This window comes from Dipodomys merriami, unplaced genomic scaffold, assembly GCF_024711535.1.
Source record: "Dipodomys merriami isolate MVZ:Mamm:240054 unplaced genomic scaffold, mDipMer1.0.p SCAF_10, whole genome shotgun sequence".
NCBI lineage: Eukaryota > Metazoa > Chordata > Mammalia > Rodentia > Heteromyidae > Dipodomys > Dipodomys merriami.
The window spans coordinates 27,444,934-27,465,763 of NW_027202271.1; the positions used below are offsets into that span (position 1 = coordinate 27,444,934).

General features: G+C 39.2%; 1 protein-coding gene across 2 annotated transcripts in view; it reads left to right on the top strand.

Annotated features, from left to right (window-relative positions):
• The window catches only part of Irak3 (interleukin 1 receptor associated kinase 3), a 38,571-nt gene extending 19,598 nt beyond the window's left edge, over positions 1-18,973 (top strand). For both annotated transcript variants that reach the window (XM_069988161.1, XM_069988172.1), the window contains 6 exons: positions 2,309-2,423; positions 3,635-3,753; positions 12,397-12,595; positions 13,072-13,134; positions 13,228-13,392; positions 14,003-18,973. In XM_069988161.1, coding sequence (XP_069844262.1) covers positions 2,309-2,423; positions 3,635-3,753; positions 12,397-12,595; positions 13,072-13,134; positions 13,228-13,392; positions 14,003-14,449 — 1,108 coding nt within the window. In that variant the 3' untranslated portion in view covers positions 14,450-18,973. The remainder of the gene's footprint in view (positions 1-2,308; positions 2,424-3,634; positions 3,754-12,396; positions 12,596-13,071; positions 13,135-13,227; positions 13,393-14,002) is intronic.
• The last annotated feature ends 1,857 nt before the right edge of the window (positions 18,974-20,830 follow it).

Sequence of the window (20,830 nt, forward strand, 5' to 3'; positions counted from 1 at the left end):
TAGTAATGTTTAAAAATAAGCAAATGAGCTAGCTGCCAGGGGCTCACACCTGTAATCCTAGTTATTCAGGAGTGTGAGATCTGAGGATCACCATTCAAAGCCACAGCCCTGGCAGGAAAATCCATGAGACTCTTTATCTCCAATTAACCACCAGAAAACCAGAAGTGGCACTGTGGCTCACGTGGTAGAATGCTCACCTTGAGCTGAAGAGCTGGGGGACAACACCTAGGCCCAGAGTTCAAGCCCCACTACTGACCAAAAAATAAAAAAAGCAAATGATCATTTCTATTCCGTGGGCAATGGAGCAGAGGATCAGGCCATGACAGTATCTATGTCTCTACATTTCTGCTATCTTCTGCCTCCCAAAATACTTTGTCTCAGAATTATTTTAGATTGTGAGAGAACCATATAGCAAGTGGTTTAGATCAGCTGTTGAAGTAGCTGAATCTACCTCTTCTATTTCTTTTCTGTCCATTGCTTTTCATTTTAATAGATCTAGTACAAATAAAAATATGTATAGGGACCTTAAATCAGAAAAATTAAAAATAAGTCTTTAGGTGAGCCCAGTGACCTGCACCTGTAATCTTAGCTACTCAGGAAACTGATCTGAAGATCACAGTTCAAAGCCAACCCCAGGCAGGAAAGTCCATGACTCTTATCTCCAATTAACCAGCAAAAAGTTGGAAGTGGAGCTGTGGTTCAAGTGGTAGAGTGTGAGCCTTTAGCAAAAAAAGCTCAAGGACAGCATACAGGCCCTGAGTTCAATCTTCAGGAATGGCACACATGTATATATACATGTGTATGTATTTATGTATACATACAGACACACCCTGAGATGAGGGATAAAACTAATCCCAAGCTATATACACATTATTTATAGCCACACACACACACACACACACACACACACACACACACACACACACACACACACACACACACACACACACACACACACACACACACCGTACATACATTTGTATATGTGAGAGACAGAGTATAAGTTGCTACAAAAGCAAATAGTCCTTTATAAGTAGAATATTTTTTAGCCAAGCATGACTTTGAGATCTAGAGGATTTCAGTTTGAAGCCAGCCTAGGCAGAAAAGTCTGAATGACTCTATCTTCAGCAAAATTCTGGACTGGAGGTGTGGCTCAAGTAGTAGAACACCAGCCATGAGCAAAAAGACCAGTGATCTCAAGCTCTGTTAGCAGCATGCATACATATACATAAAAAATAAACATTTTTCCACAGCCTCATTTGTTTTAATATTCCCAACCATGTCCAGGACATCATAGTATTTAATAAATGATTGTTGAATTACACAGAATTTCTAGTAAATGTCACATGTTTTATATTTCATAGTGATTATCTGTCATCCAGAGGTGTTCATAGCAATGGCACATACACTCAAGGAAGTAGTTTTGTTAGTAGGCTAATAAATTATTATTAGGAAGGGAGCCTGAGAGATATTCTACACTGATATAGAAATCTGTGGCTTGTTTTTCTCGGCATGAAATTACTAGTTACATGGATTTTATGTAAGGATATAATTTTTGTGAAGACTTGCTGTCTCGTCCCAGCTTGTAACCGGGGACAGATCTAGTACCTGACATAGTAATACTCAATAAATGAATGAATAGAAACCAGTTTCTATTCAGATACTGTAACTTAGTGATTTTATTTACATTGTACATTTAAATAATCAGATGATCAATTTCTGTTGCATTATTTTTTTATCTATAAATACCAAAAGTATATGGTGTTTCATACTGATAAAAATAAATTATTAAGTCGGGCACCGGTGGCTCACACCTGTAATCCTAGCTACTCAGGAGGCTGAGATCTGAGGATCACAGTTCAAAGCCAGCCTGGGCAGGAAAGTCTGTGAGACTCTTATCTCCAATAAACCATTAGAAAACCAGAAGTGGCGCTGTGGCTCAAGCGGTAGAGCACTCGCCTTGAGCTGAAGAGAGCAGAGACAGCGCCCAAGCCCAGAGTTCAAGCCTCATGACCAACCCCCCCAAAAAAAATTATTGAAGGGTTGTCCAAGTTTTCAAAATTCAAAACTTGATGAAATCTGTACATATTTTCATAAAAATTTGCCCACATATACATATTTCATTTTATGTGCATAATTGTAGTACTTGTACAGAAAGCAAATCTGTGTCATATGTCCAGTGGAATTGCTTCTGCCTTGGCTGTGTTTATCTACTTTTTGATCTATTCTCCATGTTTCCAAAGCAGTGAATTGTTCGTATCCTATCCGAACAGACAGTTTGATGGTTCTCAAAACCTTCTGTTTCAAGGTTCCATCATCCCCACATACTAGAACTGGCTGCGTATTTTATGGAGATGGAGAAGTTCTGTCTGGTCTATCCATACATGAGCAATGGAACCCTTTTCGACCGACTACAGTGTGAAGTAAGTCATGTCTATCATTTGCCTGGTCCTGTGACCTGCTGAAGCACAAGGGTAAGGGAGGGTCTGCTGAGATCCATGGGAACTGGAAAGTCAAGCCATATGCACATGAGGGCTCTACCAAGAAAATAGGCTTTTCCTAGTTCTGTAGGGAAGATGGAACCCAGGGCCTCAAGCATGCTAAGCAAGCAGTGAGTCAGCAGAGCCCTGTTTCTGTTTTTTTGTGTTGTGTTTGTTTGCTTCCTTGTTCATTGACTTTTTCTGAGCCAGCCTACAACTCCAGATTCTCATGCCTCCACCTCCTGAGTAGTTATGATTACAGGGATGTACCACCAAGCTGGGCTCAAGAATTAATTTCTAACTCATAGAAACTGCATAAATACTTAGAGGGTTTGAGTTCCAAACAACATGCATGCCACATATTTGTTGGTTTCTTACTCCGTACTGACTCTAAAAACCTGGCTATTCTTATTTCCCAGGTAACTTTAATTTGCATAATTTTATAGAAAATATCATTGTGTACAAAGGTCAGACATAAAAGTGATGAGTTATACCCCCTGTATATCACCTTTATAATAAAAATAACAAAATAAAAATTTAAATAAAAAAGAAAGAGTTAAATGAATGCCATAATCTTCTCTATGACATATTTTAAGGATAAGTTTAAGAATTGATTGCAAATAGTTTAATTTTCAGGGAGAGTGAGAACAAAAAACTAGTTTTAGTTATTGATACTATTATGGCCCCAAGTAATTTTTAAATCTTCTTTAAGGGGCTTTTGAATAGTATCACCTTCCCATGTGTATCTTGTGGATTTGGGAATCAAATCCTGGCCCTTTCACATGCTAGACAAGGGCTCAACCCCTGAGCCATATACCTACTCCTGTCATGTTTCATCAAACTAAAATTTAAAAAGTATTGGGTGAGAAGGTGAGGTTGCTTACGTGTATGGAAATGTCACACAGAGTCCCCAACACCCCCAGTAATGTATGTTAATAAAAAAGTAAGAGAAGAAGGTGAAAAGTAAAAAAAATTAAATATTTCTATCATGTCTAAAGAAGTAGGCCCATCATCAGTAGTAGATAAGAACCCATTTGGAACTCAAAATAGGTTCATAAGAAACCTACATGTTTGTCCCTTACCCTTCTTGACATATTGGAAAATTAGCTTATATTCAGAAAATGTAACTAAACTTACTGCCACTGTCTTCTTAGGGTAACACAGCCCCACTCTCTTGGGACATCCGAATCAGCATATTAATTGGTGTATCCAAAGCCATTGGATATTTGCACAACATTCAACCATGCTCAGTCATCTGTGGCAGTATATCCAGGTAAATGATCACAGAGCTTTAGACTATACCTTTCACCACCACAGGTGGGTCATATTTCACATATTTCTATCTATACTTTTCCTCATTGGAAGTGGAGGCATGGCTCAAATTGTAGAGCACTAAGCTGTAGGTTAAAAAAAAAAGCTGAGTAAGACAGCAAAGCCCTGAGTTTGAGCTCCAGAAAAAACACACATAAAAGCATTTCCAAGCAAGAAAGACAGATTTTCTTGAGAAGATTTGCAGGTTGGAGGATAAAACATGATTGGAGATAAAGAATGTGGTAAATAGGAGATTAGAAGGAGCCTTATTCATGAGAAGAATTAACTATATTTGCTAAACTGAGCTGTGGTGAATGACTCTGAGACTTGTCTGGAGTTGTGTGTGGGAAGAGAAAAAATCTGCTTTCTCTCAAGTAGTATCACAACTGAAGAGGCCAGTTCTTCCAGAACAGTCTCCCCTATACTGGTTTATAAAATAATTTTAAGTAAAACTGGCAGACAAAATCCTCAATAAGTGAATATATCCAAAGAGGATATCCAAAGAGATCTAATCAGAGCTAAGGAAAAATACTATGGAAGAAGCAGAAATTGAGGTGGAAATGTAACTAATGATGGATTCATTTGGAAGAGCATTCAGTCATGTCCGTCAATAGACTATACCCACTCAGAATGTTAATGTGTTAGAGTACAAAGTTCTGGAGCTATAAACATCAGCTTGAGAACTGTGGTTTTACAAAGGCTCATCAGTGTATCCCTGCTGCTCTGTCACCTATCAACCCCTTCTCACAGCCATTGAACTCCAAGTCTTTCTGCTGAACTGCAAGGCAAAGATGTTAATTAGTGCCAACTCTTACCATAGACTTAATTCTCTTGTTTGGTGACCTGCACCCCTATTCTCTAAGAGCTGGAATAAGACTAACACCGTTCATTCAGGTCATCGAACATGTGTCAGATGGTAATGACAATCAATCCCCAGACAAACATCAGTTGTCAATCGTCAGACCTAGATTACTCACCTTCATCTCTCTTAAAGGAAAATTCCACTTCATTTTAATCCTGAACCTCTGTGGTTCTTGGCCTTGTATGTGCTGGAATACATGCCTCTTTTGTTTTTGTTGTACAATTTTTTTGGGGGGTCCGGTCGTGGGCCTGAACTCTGGGCCTGGGCGCTGTCCCTTAGCTCTTCAGCTCAAGACAAGCGCTCTACCACTTGAGCCACAGCACACTTCCTGCTTTTTTCTTTTTGCTTATGTGGTGCTGGGGAATCGAACCCAGGGCCTCAGGCATGCAAGGCAAGCGCTCTACCACTGAGCCACCTTCCCAGCCCAGCTGTTGTACAATTTTTTAACTGTTTGTAGGGAATGACAGCTTTCAGGAGGAATATCATCTATTGGATAGCCTGATAACTGGCTCAATAAAAACACTTGTCAAAATCTATATAGAACAGAGTGACCTTTTTCCTGAGTAAATCAAGGAAGTATTTTTGCTGAAGGAGTGAAAAATAGAAGATATTATTTCTTTTCTTTTCTATAGTTAGTCTTCAGATTAGTGGGCCATGGAAAACCTTATCATAAATCAGTTGACATTATAAATAATGTTATTAGTTGATGTTGTAAGTATGAAATAACACGGAACAATGTGTATAAAGTGAAAAAAGAAAGAAGACAAAATGAAATAGTATATAGTACATACTTGTATACATAATTATAGCTCTATAGAACTACAGATTACTTACAAGAAAGATTGAAAGTATAACGTACCAAAATATCAACAAGGGTTTATTTAGATAGAGAGACTGTAGGTTTATTTATTTATTTATTATAAAAGTGATATTCAGAGGGGACACTGTTTCATAAGTCAGGTAATAAGTACATTTCTTTTTTTACAATGTCACCCTTTCCTTCACTCTTTCCCAGTTTTTCCCTCCCACTCCTGCCCACAAGTTGTAAAGTTCATTTTCAACATACTGAGTACCAGGTTAGTTTTCTAATAGATTATTTTTTTCCTTCCATCCATTTAAAAATGTGCAAGGAGTATTTCCATTCTTATAATAAAAGCAAAATTATTAGAAAAAATAACTATCAGAAGAAGTTCCAAGACAGTTTCAAATTACTAGATAAAATTTTTAAGTCTTTACCTCAGTCATTCTTCATAATTAATTCTATCTATATAAAAACTTGGTTAAAAAGCTGTAAAATGCCAGGCAACCTTTATGCTGATCAGACTCTCTACGGGGTGGAGCTTAGGAGTGTTGAAGGAAATACCTGCAGCTGCTATCCCACACTGGAATTGCTCTTTTAAGAAAACTTCTGAAATGATTATTTTCTCCCTGATCTTTTCTCTCCTTCTCTCCTTCCCCAACTACCCCAGTGATCTCATTATTGTCCCTGTCTCTTGTTACTCTTTAAGAGTATGACCTTTGTGCCATCTGGAGGTAAGCATGACACCACTGCACCTGCTAGATGGGGGTATGAGTTTGAAATGAGGTCGTAAGTGGAATGTGCAGTCCAGATCTGATTCCCCCGTAATGTTAGACTCATCTCTTCTACCTCCTGTGTGCTCCTTCCAACCTGTGTTTGAACTCCAGCCATGAGGGAGGGTCTAGCACATGGCGTTCCTTTTCCATTTGAGTGCAGATCTAATTACTATAGTTTTTTTTTTGTATTTAAAGCTAAAATCCAATGTCTGGGTGTTAGTTTATTTTGTCTTTGGAACAGCTAAAGAAAAAAAAAAGTAAAAATTCATCCTTCCTCCTTGTAATCGACAGTTTCTTAATCTTTTATTCATATAATTGAATGAAAAGGTCCCCCCCCCCCACCTTCCTTAACTGTAGTAAATAAAAGAGCACCAAACAGGGAATTAGAAGAGCTAGGTTTTAGTCCTGGTGCTGACATTAAGCTATTTTGCATGAAATAAGTCATGTCAGCCATGTGGGCTTCGTTTATCTCATCTGAAAAAGAGGCAGTACACTCTAGCAGCCATGACAAATCAATTTTAGCTCACATTCCATCTATGATGGATTGGTAATGATTTCCCAAGTGCAGTGTTGAGAAGGATCTTAGGGTGGGTGCTTTCTGAACTCAATTACTGATGTCTGCCAATCACATGGAAGGATGGTTGGCACCATTTGGGCTAAATATTTGCTTTATCCAAGTTCAGAATGTTTACATAATACCTCTAAATAAATAGAGATCCCATTTATTTTGGCTCAGCATTGTGCTGTTGTAAACAACATGCGATGGCCTCCAGTTAAGGACCAAATGGTACAGTTGAGGTTGTCCAGTGGGAACAGTGAGGGAGGAGCACAGGAATTCAGAGCAGTACAGGGAGATGCATGTGGTAGAAGCACATCTTATGGCTGTGTGGAGGATTGGATGAACATTAGGGAGGGAGACGGACTTTCAATATGAGAGGCACAGCATAAAGAACCCCCGAAGAGAACAAATAAGTTCAGTTTATCCTGTCTGCACTGGTAAATACGAACGTATTAAGAGTGACAGAAAGACTTCAGGTTTGCGGATTAGGGAGCTCAATGAAAGCCAAAGGACATTAGACCTGATGCAAACACCCACTAAATACCTTGTTCTTAATCTGCCGACAATGGTGACTGTAGGTTTTAATTGTTATCATCTCAGTTTGATAGGAGAAAGTCCCAAGTTAATAACTTGCCTCTGTCGCATGGTAGGGAAGAGGAGGTGACATTCCATGCTTGTGTGAGTCCAGTAATCATCCTCTTATTATGAGATTAATGGTTTGGGATTACTTGGAGCATATTGGCTTCTACCACTCCACCTCTTAGAGGGTGTGTGAAGCAGAAACATTGAGGAGAGTAGATTGGATTTATGGTGCAAAATTCGGTAATGTAGTCAGTGAACACATAATGAAAATCATAGCAGGCAGCCAGCCATCTTTGAGAGGGATATTAGGCCTGGAACTCTGCATTGTCAACCTTGGTTTGTTCAAGCAGCATGAGTAAATGGCTTTCTAAGGAAGAAACTGTGGAGGTCTCAGTTGGAGAACACCCACAGGAGGAAGCCAAACCCACGTTCCAAGGGTATTTTCAACAAGTCTAGTGGTTTATTTAGCCCCCAAAAATGCTTTAGTAATTTGAACTCTTCAAATAGAATGTTATAAAAACAAAACTCACTTCCAGATGGTGGAATTTGAGGAGGAAAGGATTTAAAGAAAAGAATCCCAAAGAGTTGCAATCTGTATTCTTGGCAAAGGGCCTCTTACATTTTTATTTGGGCAACGAAGATGTTTTTGAATTACAGGATCACATAAAAGCATCTGAAAGCAGTAAACCTACTTGTTATTTCCATCCCATCCTTTAGGAAACTTAATTGTTTTCACATTTATGAACAATTTTAAATGGAAACACATTTTATCCTCAGCACGTTTCATTCCTGCTAATGGTTCCAAAGTGAGGGGATAATCTTGGTGAATATTTCTAATGTGTCCTATAAAATCTTTTTCTTTAATTGTATTGCCATTTGTCTCCTGCCAAGTTAAACAGAGTTCCAAGAGAAAGGAAGGAAAAAATTGCTTAAAAATGTGATTTTTTTTAAAGTGGAAATTAATCATGGCTCTAAGGTTGGAGTGAGTAAATGCATGGATCATTTCCTTTGTGAGAGAGTAGAAAGACTGAGTAGTTGGGAAAACTGGGCAGGAAGCAACAGATTAGTGTTTTCCCCTGCTCACCCCCCCCCACAACTCCCTAGATACAAGAACAGTTTTGCCTAAGGACGCAGCTCCCTCCTGCCTTTATTATTGTACCTAAACCTCAACATTGATTTGATAGACATAGATAGATATGTACATGCAGGTACAATACATGCCAAAAAGGTTTTTTTTTCCCTCTCTATTGTCAAATTACCTAGAAATATTGCTTCAGTTAAATGTGTATAAGACTTTGGTTCCTTGAAACTAATTAACATTGTACTGATTAACCAAAGGTTAGAGTGAGCAGGACTTGAGGACCAGGATATACCCTGTTGTACCACTGTCATCATCAATGTAATGCCAAGGCCTCAGGACCCCCCCCCCAAGAAGACCACCGAGAGTCAGACTCTACAGCTGTTTTATTTAAACAGGCTGCAGCTCGGGCCTCGTCCTACACTCCGACACAGCAGAGCCCAGGAGGAGAGCCCCGAGCTAAGGATTTGCAGGTCTTATATGGGCACACAATCAACCAGGTGCTTTGATTACCACCACGTGTTGCTTTGCTAGACAGAAACAAGCAACACGTGGTGGTCACTGCCTCAAACTTTAACCTTTCAATCAATACCCTTGAATTTCTAATATTACCCAACCCAACCTCTTGAATTTAAGATAAGGTATAAGAAGGACAATGGCCAATCTATATTCAGTGTTGACCGTGTGTGGGTGGGAGGTGTGGGTGTGGGTGTGTATGTGTGTTATTAGGATTTAAACATGGTTATTTGACTTGCTTGCTAGCTTGATACTCTACCACTTGAGCCAAGCCACTAGCCTTGATTTTTTGTGGTGATATTTGGAGATAGAGTCTCACAACCAATGCTTCTGCTTGAACTGACTTGAACCATGATCCTCCAGGTCTCAGCCTCCTAAGTAACTAAGATTATAAGCTTGAGTCACCAGTGTCCAGCTACCAGTCCATATTATTTAAACTGTATCTTGAAGTCCTTTCTAAATAATAGGAGCTTTACTTATAGTTTTTGTTGTTGTTGTTTTTGTGTCTTTGTACTTGTCTCAAGGTTTGGACTCAGGACCTTGGCAGTTTTCCTGAGCTTTTTTGCTAAAAAGTAGCATTCTACCACTTGAGACACAGCTCCATTTGCAACTTTCTGGTGGTTAATTGGATAGAAGAATCTCATGGGCTTTCTTGCCAGGTTGGCTTTGAACTATGATCCTCAGATCTCAGCCTCCTGAGTAACTAAGATTATAGGCATGAGCCATTGGTGCCCAGCTTTACTTACTTTTTAAAGGTTTAATCTTGATGAAAACCTAGTGAAGTGGACATTGCAAGATCCTTTTACTTGCATGGAAAGTGAAGTTCAAACAAACTGTGTTAGTTTAGTGAGGTACATTATCTCACAGAGGAACATCTTTGATGAAATTTCTGCACAGAAAGCTTAGGATCATCAAGCTGTAAAGCACCAACTAACTTTCATTCTAAAACATTACCTGGGCTCACTGGGGGAAAGAGAAAAATCCCATAAACCAACAGGAAACTAGGTTTAGGTCCATATGATTCCAGGCAAGAGACCATGCATGCTGAAATGGAGGCATGTGTAACCACTTTTCCAGTAACACGCATGTCTGAGGAAACTGGGCCTTGCTTCATCTGAGGGGAGGCAGGACATCTGTGGAGAGGTGCAGCACTGTTGTCACAGCTGTGACATACGATATGTGATCTCACGTCAGGCCACCAAAGCGGCCTGAGTTGAGTTCTCTTGGTCTCTGGGGCCAACTTGGGGAGGGGAGCCCTGAGCTTTCTTGAGGGTTCATAAACACAAAGGCTGAGTATTGGTAAATTCCGTTAAGTATAGTCACATAGACACATACACATGTACATATATTGGTTATGTTCTTACATGTCAACTACAACATTGGCACCTAAGTTCAAATCCTGCCTTTTAATCTAGGTGTATCATTTTTACTTTTTAAGGCCCGGAAGCTTGGAAGCAATCTGACACACAAAACAATTCTCACTATAAAAGGGTGTTGCATAGAAGATTCAGATCCTCCAAAGGAGTTGTCAAGACTCCACCTTAATAAAGAGATAAAGTAACAAGCCCAGAGCCAGGACACAAACTCATCACCTGTGATGAATTCCCCTCATGTCTTCAATGTATAACCAAGAGTCCTTCTGCTAAGAAACCTACCAGGAGAGCTGATGGTCTCTGGGTGTTAGTAAATAGCTTGCAGTCAAGCATAGAAAAAATAAGTTGCAAAAACAGCAAATTGAAAGTGTGGTCCATTTGGTCCACCATATACTAATGTCATTTTTATGTGTTTATTTTTTGTTCTTTGGGCATTTTCTTTTCTTGGTTTTTGTTTGCTTGGTTGGTTTTTGGTTGCCAGATTGCAACCAAGCTGCCCCCTTTGCAATCCATTGTTGTAATTTTAGTTGTTTTTTACCATCTTTATTTTGTTAGTCTATTTTATCCCACAGAGTAAATTTACCCAGCTGTCCTGCATTGTAGCTGAAGGCACTTTATGTTTGAACATTCTATTTACAGTTGAGGCAGAAGAAAGAATTAGGGTGGACATGGATTGTGGAAGGGCTTTTTTTTGTGATTTTCTTCTTCCTGAAACAGAACATCCTTCTTCCATAGCTGCCATTAACCTTTATTTAGAACAGAGTAAATCACTGAACTCAAGATTTATGACGTATACTAAGGTCTGCTGGTAAACAACTTTTCTTTTCACCCAGTGCCATTATTCAATGTGTAAATGCAGCACTCGAATAATTCCATGTCTTGTTGATGACCTCTCACTGACCCCAGGTTCTTGGTGGGTTTCTTGAGTAAGCATTGTGTTTGTGGGCACTCAAATCACCTCTGCCTATCATTCACAGATGTAGGATTTACCAGTTGCAGGAAATTTCCACTAATTTTGTCACGGGTCAAATAATTGCCTCCAATTATGGGGATCATTGTTGTTCTTGCTCCCTCTCTTTTATATCTAGAAAGGATTTGGTCCTTCTTATGTATTTTGTGCATTCAGCTTTGGCACCATCAGGCCTCTGCCATTGTATGAGAACAACTACTTAAGCCAGAGTAGGGAAGAAGGGTTAAGAGGAAAGGAGCAGGAGAAGGAGATGGCAAAAGAGGAGAAGGGGAGGAAGAGATGGAGAGAAGTATGTACTGAATCTAACTTCTGCAGTTAGTTACATTTTAAATGAAACTCAAAAGTCAGAGCAAATAGTTCTTAAAGATGGAACTGTGGGGTTGGGCTATCATTAAAGCAGGATCTACCAAGAGCCCTGAAGCTAGGCACTGGTAGCTGACACCTCAGGAAGCTGAGATGAGAGGCTCAGAGTTCAAAGCCAGCCTCTGCAGAATCTGTGGTACTCTTATTTTCAACTAACCACCAAAGAGCTGGAAATGAAAGTATGGCTTGAGTGGCAGAGAGCTAGCCTTGAGCAAAAGAAGCTAGAGAAAGCAGGAAGCCCTGAAGTTAAGCCTCAGTACCAGCACCAAAAGCAGATCATTCCTAGTTAGTGGCTGTGTGCTGGTAAGCCAAGTTTCCACAGTCCAACTATTTCCATACAAGAAACCCTTAGTTATTAGCTGATTAAAACTCACTTCATGTTGTCATTAAATGTAAGAAAACCACAAAGAAAGCTGCTCTATGGTTAACTTTGGTTGAGTTATTGACATAGTTGAAGCTTTTCTCACAATTTTCATATCTATATATCTATCTATCTATCTCTGTAAATGTGAAATGCCCACTCTTCATAGGTGAGGTTTTATACCATACTTAGATTGGTGCCTTAAGAGAAAATGATTTAAGAGTTCTGAAGTCCATGGAAATATATGTTTGGCTTCATTTTGTCAATGTTTTGAATTAATCGGATAAAAAGGTGAGCTTACTATGTTGTAATTTTATTAACATCCCTATGATGTTGTGTCTTGTTTGTCCTCCATCACAATTTCAGTGCAAACATACTTTTGGATGATCAGTTTCAACCTAAACTGACTAATTTTGCCATGGCACACTTCCGACCCCACCTAGAACCTCAGAGTTCTACCATTAATATGACCAGCAGCAGCAGGAAAGACCTTTGGTACATGCCAGAAGAGTATATCAGACAGGGGAAACTTTCCATTAAAACCGATGTCTTCAGCTTTGGAATTGTGAGTAACTACTACCAGTTAACGAGGAGATATTTTTATTGCCAAGAATGTTCTAGTTGTTGTTGTTGTTTTGGTTGGTCATGGGGCTGGGCCTGGGCGCTGTCCCTGAGCTCTTTAGCTCAAGGCAAGCACTCTACCACTTGAGCCACAGCACCAATTCCAGCCTTTTCTGTTTATGTGATATTGAGGAATCGAACCCAGGACTTTATGCATGTGAGGCAAGCACTCTACTGTTAAGCCACATTCCTAGCTGGCCAAGAATGTTCTTAATTCTCAGAAGAAATATGCAAAGAGCTTTAACATCTAGGCTCATTGACTTACTGCTATCTTATATTTTAATTCTGGTTACCAGTGAAAACAAAAAATAGTAAAAATAAAACAATTAGAACTGTTGTATTCATTGTGATTAATAGCTACAACAGATAACATGTATATTCTCAATATATATAGCTGACTTTGTATATATTACCTTATAGGTAATCATGGAAGTTTTGACAGGTTGTAAAGTGGTGTTAGATGATCCCAAACATATTCAGCTGGTAAGAATTGTCACCATTGGCATACTTGATTTCCTTTTTAGTTATTTTTCAAATCAACTTCTAGGTAATAAGCTTATCTCTTCCTCTTTCTAGCGAGATCTCCTTATGGAATTGATGGAGAAGAGAGGTCTTGATTCATGTCTCTCACTTCTAGACAAGAAAATTGAGCCCTGTCCTCGGAACTTCTCTGCCAGGCTTTTCTCTTTGGCAGGCCAGTGTGCTGCAACTCGGGCAAAGTTAAGACCTTCAATGAATGAAGTATGTATATATTACATGGTTTTATTCAAAACTGAGCTATGGGAAATTTACGTTATGGGAAATCTGAGCTATGGAACATCTAAGCCTAAGAATGACTTATATATCCAAGTGAATTCTTTATCAATGAAGCAAATCCAGTCCCAAACAGATAAGTCTAGCCTAATAAATCATCTTTCTAGATTGCAAAACAATCACACCAGCCACATGCCAGTGACTTATAGCTGTAATCAGGAGGCTGAGATCTAAGAATTGTAGTTTGAAGCCAGCTTAGGGAGGAAAGCCCATGAGATTCTTATCTCCAATTAAAAGTCAGAAGTACAACACCAGCCATGAGCAAAAAAGCTAAAGGAGAAGGTCAGGCCTTGAGTTCACATGCACACATGTGAATGCGCGCGCGCGCACACACACACACACACACACGCACATGCACATGCACACACACACACAGTTGCCATTCACAAGACATAAGGTCTTTTCTAATGTAAAATTTGATAGTTGAATTATTTCCACGAAAATTAGATAATAGTCTTTAATAGGTAGAGCGAGTAAAGATGGGTAATAGAGGGTGATATTCAGATTTAATTCAGTGTTTGTCCTCTTTGTTAATTAGGTCCTGAATGCTCTTGAAAACACTCAAGCCAGCTTATTTTTTGCAGAAGACCCTCCAACATCATTGAAATCCTTCAGGTGTCCTTCTCCTGTATTTCTGGATACGGTACCAAGCATTCCAGTGGAAGATGATGAAAGCCAGAATAGTTATTCAGCACCTCAGGATAAAGATTTGAGAAAAGATAGAACTCAAAACATCCCTTTTGAATGCAGTCAGTCTGAGGTCACATTTCTGGGCTTGGAAAGAAAGACAGGGAGTGAGAGAAGAGAGAATGCTTGCTATCCGCCCAGTTCTTGTGAAGAAAGCGGGTCCCCAGAGCACTCAGATACATCCCAGGCTGTGGGGATCACTGAGATCAGTCTGCACTCTTCTTCAGAAGCATCAGGCCTGGCTTACAGGAGTAAGCCAATGGAGAACAAGTGCTCCTCTGGATTTCTTTTGGAATGAAGATGAACAGAACAAAAACAAATTAATTTCATCCAAAGAAGAAAGAAGAAAGCAAGGGTGACTGGGGTATGTGGAGGAGAGGGCATCACTGGGGAAGGCATGATCTCCACAAGTAATGCCCAGAGAATGACAGATAGCAGACTTGAATAATGTAGATAATCTGGACAGTTGCATTCCTTGCTTCCCACACTCCAAAACAGAATAGCTTAAACAAATGTTTTATTTGGGGGGGGGGGTAATTGTCTCAGGGTGAAACCCAAGCTACATGTGGAATTATTCAAGATCCTGCGTTCTGACATCAGCTAAACAAAACAAGCAAAACCCACCACCAAAGAGGGCTTGCTCTCTCGCATCTGCTCTGTCATCTCCAAGAGAGTCCTCACTGTCTCTGTCTGCTAAAGACATTCAACTGGGCTCCATTGTTTGATTATCTGTAGCTTATTTGCAAGATGGTAGGAGCTGTGGAATTTGTATAAAGATGATATGTTAATAGATGCCTTTTTACGATTATTAGTCCTTAGTCTTTATCTGTTCCTCCCCATCCACCTTGCTTAGATGGAAAGGAGCCAGGCCCAGCCTTGGCCAAGGCATGTTCTCTGCAGAGAGGGAGTGCTTATCTAGTCCGTATATCTATATTCCAATGCTTATTTCTATATTTAGCATACAGTTTAGCTGTTGACTATTATTATAAATATTTTGCTAACTCAGAGACCTATCATGTCCTGAGTGGAATGTAAGAAATTTTAATCAAGTGATTTTTGTTTGTTTTTGTTTGTGCTAGTCCTGGGGCTTGAACTAAGGGTTTGGGCACTGTCCCTGACCTATTGTGCTCAAGGCTAACCTTGGACCACTTGAGCCACAGCTTCATTCCTGGCGTTTTTAGTGACTAATTGGAGATAAGTGTCTCATAGGCATTCCTGAGCTGGCTGGCTTTGAACCACTATCCTCAGATCTTAGGCTCCCAAGTAGCTAGGATTACAGGTGTGAGCCATCAGGGCCTGTCTAATCAAGTCCTTTTTGTCTCACGAAAAAAATAGCTGTTCCCAAAAATCTAGATCCGATTTTTTTTGTTTGCTTTTATTTTCTGCCATAAAACGGTGCCCTTCCTCCTACTGCTTCCTGTTGGATTTGGACAATTGCTGTCCTCCAGGAAGTCCCCCTGATGTGGTAGCACAAAGTACTCACTTTTTCAGCATCTCCATAACAATTTCTTTGTGTTTCTTATCTATGGGACCTACTTTGTGAGTTTTCTAAAAGTCACCTGCATTAGCTTACCTCTTTTACTAGGTGGTAGACACTGTTTGTTTTCTATTACTGCTATCACAAACAACTACCAATTTAGTGGCTTCAAGTAGCATGGTTTATTTTTACAGTTCTTAAAGGTCAATAGTCCTTGGCATTCCTTGTGAAGAAGCTAGGGGAGAATCCATTGTCTTGCCTCTTGTAGTTTCTGGAGGCCACCTGCATTGCTCAGCTCACCTCCAACATAACATCTTGTAGTCTCTCCTCTTCCTCCTCTTTCCGACCATTTTCTCTCCTCATTAAAGGCCCTTGTAAGTGCACTGGCTTACTCAAATAATCCAGGAAATCTTCCTTGTTTATGATCCTTAAATTAGCCATGCCTGCAAGGTCCCTTTTTCCTGTAAAGTCACATATTCACAGGTTTCTGAGATTAGTACATACCCATTTCAGGGATGAGGGGAGGGCCTCTATATACTTCCTCAGTGTTAGAGGGCACCTCTTCAGGGTTTTGTATTTAGCCCACACAGAGCAGGTATTTCCTTACAAATTAAGTTGAATTATAGCTATCTATAAGCCCACATAACTAAAAATACTTGGTTTAATAAGCACCACTGAGAAAATGAACAAAGTAAGGATAATGAATCTTTATGATACTGGATAGAAACTGTCAAAGGAAGCCATTTCCAGAGGTTTCCAGAATCTCTTGCTGCAGGAAGCTTGCAACAAAAGGGTAAAAGTCTAACTTCCTAGGCATCAGCGGAACAGGAATTTTTTTGCCAGTCCTGGGGCTTACACTCAGGGCCTGGGCACTGTCCCTGAGCTTCTTTTGCTCAAGGCTAGCACTCTACCACTTGAGCCACAGCACCACTTCCAACTTTTTCTGTTTATGTGGTACTGAGGAATAGAACCCAGGGCTTCATGCATGCTAGACAAGCACTCTACCACTCTACCACTAAGCCACTTTCCCAGTCCAGAACAAAGAAATTTTTAAATAATTAATTTCAAGTAATCAATTCTTAACTAAGTTTAAATTAATTGAGTAACTTTAATTTATTTTAATGAATTTTTAAAAATCACACAAAAACAAAAACCCAGACATTCTTAGTGGCACCTATATAGTAAAAACTTGGGGACAACTTAAATATTCCTAATAGAAATGGACGATGGGTTAAATAAATTAAATATTATAGCACGTACATACAATTGCATTTTAATGCAACTGTCATTAAAATTATCCAGCTATACATACTGCTGTGGAAAATTTGTCTTTGATATGTTATTGGATGGGAAAGCACACTAGAGAATAGTGTCTTTATTATGAGCCTATTTATAACATCAGATATTTTCAGAGCATATATGTTTCATAGATAACTCCTTGCCAGATGTTAATGAATTTCTATTGGAGCTATGGTATTTGCATGACCTTTACTTCCTTTACATTTTTATGCATTTGAAACTTTTAAAATGAATATGTATCATTTTTATTATCAACGAGGAATATAGATAATTTTATTTTGGAAATAAATAGTCCTCCTTTACCTTTCTGCATTTTTCCTTGGCTCTTTATTCTGTTGTGGCCTTCAAAACAATTAGAAACTAATCATAATGCATCTATTCCATTGTACTTTATTGGTTGTATCTTCCAACCTACTAGCTAATGTTACTAAATGGATTTGATTGGTATCCCTATGGTTAGTGTTGAAAAGATGTGTGGAAATGCAAACCCAAGAGACAAAAGTCAGATAAGGTGAAATACGGGAGAGTAGACAACAGATCACAGTATATTAACAGGGGATTTTATAATTGAATATTAATTGATTTGTTACCATCTTAAGAAAAACTGCCGTTAAGATTTAGGCTTACAAATCTGTGCTTGAAGGAGTTACCTACAGCTTAGCGAAAAGATCTTTGGGGAGATAAAGTTGCACCATAAAGTATTGAATCCCCAGACTTGTGCTCCAGTATCTGTTTTTAGCCTATATAAAAGTTTAACTTGCTGAATTTAGTAGACTCTAGGCTGCACTTATCAGGCAGAAATAAAACTTGCAACAGGATGAGAGAATGTGACTGAATATAGTGTCTTTCTGTAGCAGGTAGAGACAGGACCTATGTAACAATGCTAACGGGATCCACAGAGATGCATTAATTATAAAGGGAAACAGCAAAGTATACTCCAGGGTAAAATACCAAACCTAATGAGTTCTATCTGGAGGGACTATTTTGTGGACGTAACTAAGTTACACAGCATGTAAATATGATCAAAACACTTTCAAGGCAAATCCAGCTAAAACATTAATGACAGTTTTAAGAGCATAACATCATACCAATTATATGATGTGATATCCAGTTAATGTGTTGGTGCTATTTTGTGTCTCCTGGAAGGGAAATGCTGGGTTATACTAACTGTACCATCACTGCAAAGCTTTCAGCAACATGCCAGTTCGAAATCAAGAGCATTACAGTCCAGAGCCAGCCTGGGCAAAATATTCCAGAGACCTCCACCTTAAACAATATACAGCTGGATGTGGCAGTGAGTGACTATCATCCCAGTTACTTGGGAAGTATAAATGGGAGAATGGTAGTCCAGACTGAGCTGGGCAAAAATCTGAGATCTTGCTTGAGAAATAACTGATGAAAAAAAGGTGATTGGTGTAGCTCAAGCACTAGAGTACTTTCCTAACAAGCACAAGGTCCTGAGTTGAAATCACAGCACTTAACTTTTCCCTCCCCCTAAAACAAAAAGACATCCTTTCAGCAAGAGAAAAGTTGAGGAATCAAATTTATAAATACCATATAAAGTGAAACCATTTTTGAACAGCACATTGAAATGAGATATGAGTAGCCTCAGATTGTTTTCTTACTCTTCTTAATCTCATCATTCACTAATAATCATTTCATGTTTTTCTGAGTGTGAACAGACTAATTACACTACCATTGCCAGACCATTAAACATTGAATCCTAACAATATTTCTTTTATCATTATAACTGAGGACTTCAAAAAAGAGTTGCATTAATTTCAGCCAAGGACAAATATTAATCTATGACCTTTTGTTTTTATTTTGTATGCCTTGGAGGACAATTTAAAATTCCTGCATCCTTCCACAGCCAAATGTGCATGTTTGTGTGGACTCACTGCCAGCAGTTATAAAGCTATTGCTTGAGATGGGAGACGGACAATGGCTGACATTTTCATTATGCATTTGTCTAGCATTTTGAAGAGAGGAAAATAATTTATGCGATTATATATAGTCTATCTCGACCATTAAAATGTGCTTTCCTAATAAAAAATTATCACTGAATTTCAGAAAACATATTCTGATTCATCTACATCTTTCTCCTTACCTCGTACCCTGGCATTATCATTCTTAATTTCAACAGTCATTTGAATGACCCAAGTAGCATCATTGCCTTATGGCTTAAAGGTCTTGTTAATCACAGTGAAATCACCTTTCCATTTCACTTCATTCACTATTCCCCAGGCCAGTGTCTAGACCTTCAACATCAGAAATTCTGGTATATTGTCTTTGACCTACAAAGACATCCTGTTAGCTGATCTATTTTTTTCTGTCCAATCAACCACAACATTTCTTTCCCATCTATTCCATATTTTTCTTTGCTTATCCTGGTGGACCATGGGTTTATATCTGTGATTAGCCTTTCAGAGAACTAGAACAACCTACAAACAGGAAAGTTTCAAACAAAGGGAAACATTTAATGGTAGGAATTGGTTATCACAATGTTGAGAAGGCTAGAAGTGCAAAGAAGGTGAAAGGAAACAATTTACTGTGGGATTAATAAATGACACCTACTCTCACTCCTATGGATGAAAGGGAAAATGGAAAACTAAGAGCTGTCACTCTCCTAAAAGAGGCCACACAACTTCTAATCAGTCATTGTTTCTATCCCTAGGAAGTCTTCATTTTTCTTCCATTTCAATTCTTAAAGGGAATCACCTCCAACATTCCCTATACATTATGAGGGAGAGGTGACATCAGTAGAATGTCTGTTATATCTTCTAATATCACCCCCCACCCCCGCCATATACCCTCGCTTCCTTTGCCCTCAGCAGACACTTAGCTAAGGTTCTCTGGAGAAACAGCATGAATACGTTTTTTGTAGATAAAAGAGAGAAGATTTATTTATGGGATTTGGCTTCCATGATTATATAATCATAAAAATCCCACCATCTGCCATCTGCCAAGTAGGAAACCAGTGATGTAACACAAAGGCCATAGGCCGGAGGCCAAAGACCTGAGACGTTGGAGCACTGATCCCACAGTCTGAAGATTTGGGAACCCAAAGTATTGATACCCAAGAAGAGAATACAGTTACCCAGGTGACAAAGAGAGGGAGAGGGAGAGGGGAAAGGGAAGGGGAAGGGGGAGAAGGAGGGAGGGAGAAAGAGAGAGCAAGAGAGAGACGTAGGGAGGGAGGGAGGGAGAGAGAGAGAGAACACTAATCCTTTGGTACTCTTCTCTCTTTAATTCTATCTGAGCTCTCAACCAACCAAATGATTCCCATCTGCCTTGGTGAAAACATCCTTCACTCAGTGTACCCATTCAAATACTGTCTTAAAGAAACATTCTTATAAAGGCACCTACAAAAAATGGTTTACATTATGATTAAGTCTCCTCCTTTCCTGATTGACATGAAGCCTTCATTATGAAAGGTCAGAATCCTTGCTGAGCCTTCCTTTATGGGGATTCTGGGTTTTGTGTTAACTTTCATGCCTAGAGACAGAACTATTAGTAACCAGACTTCTCTATAGACTCAAAACTTCGATGTCTCTGCTCTCATTGTAGTAGTTACATCCAATAGTTACATCCTTCTTTCTTTTTGGTTCAGTGGCATGAATAATTCAAAATGACAGTCTCTCACCTTCAAGTTAATGAAAGCATGGTTTTATGCATGGAATCATTTTGAAGTAGACTTAGATAGGCTTGGGGGAAATGAAGCAGACAACATTTTGGTTAGCGGCTAATGTAAACTCAGAGCTCTGTGGTAGCAGGACTTCCTGTGAGTGCTCAAGACCATTCAGAACTGTCTGAGACCAACACAGCCCACCAAGATGATTGCTAACTGTTTTTTACTTCATTCTCATGGCATCTCCCATAACTTCTTTCATCTAAAAACTTAAT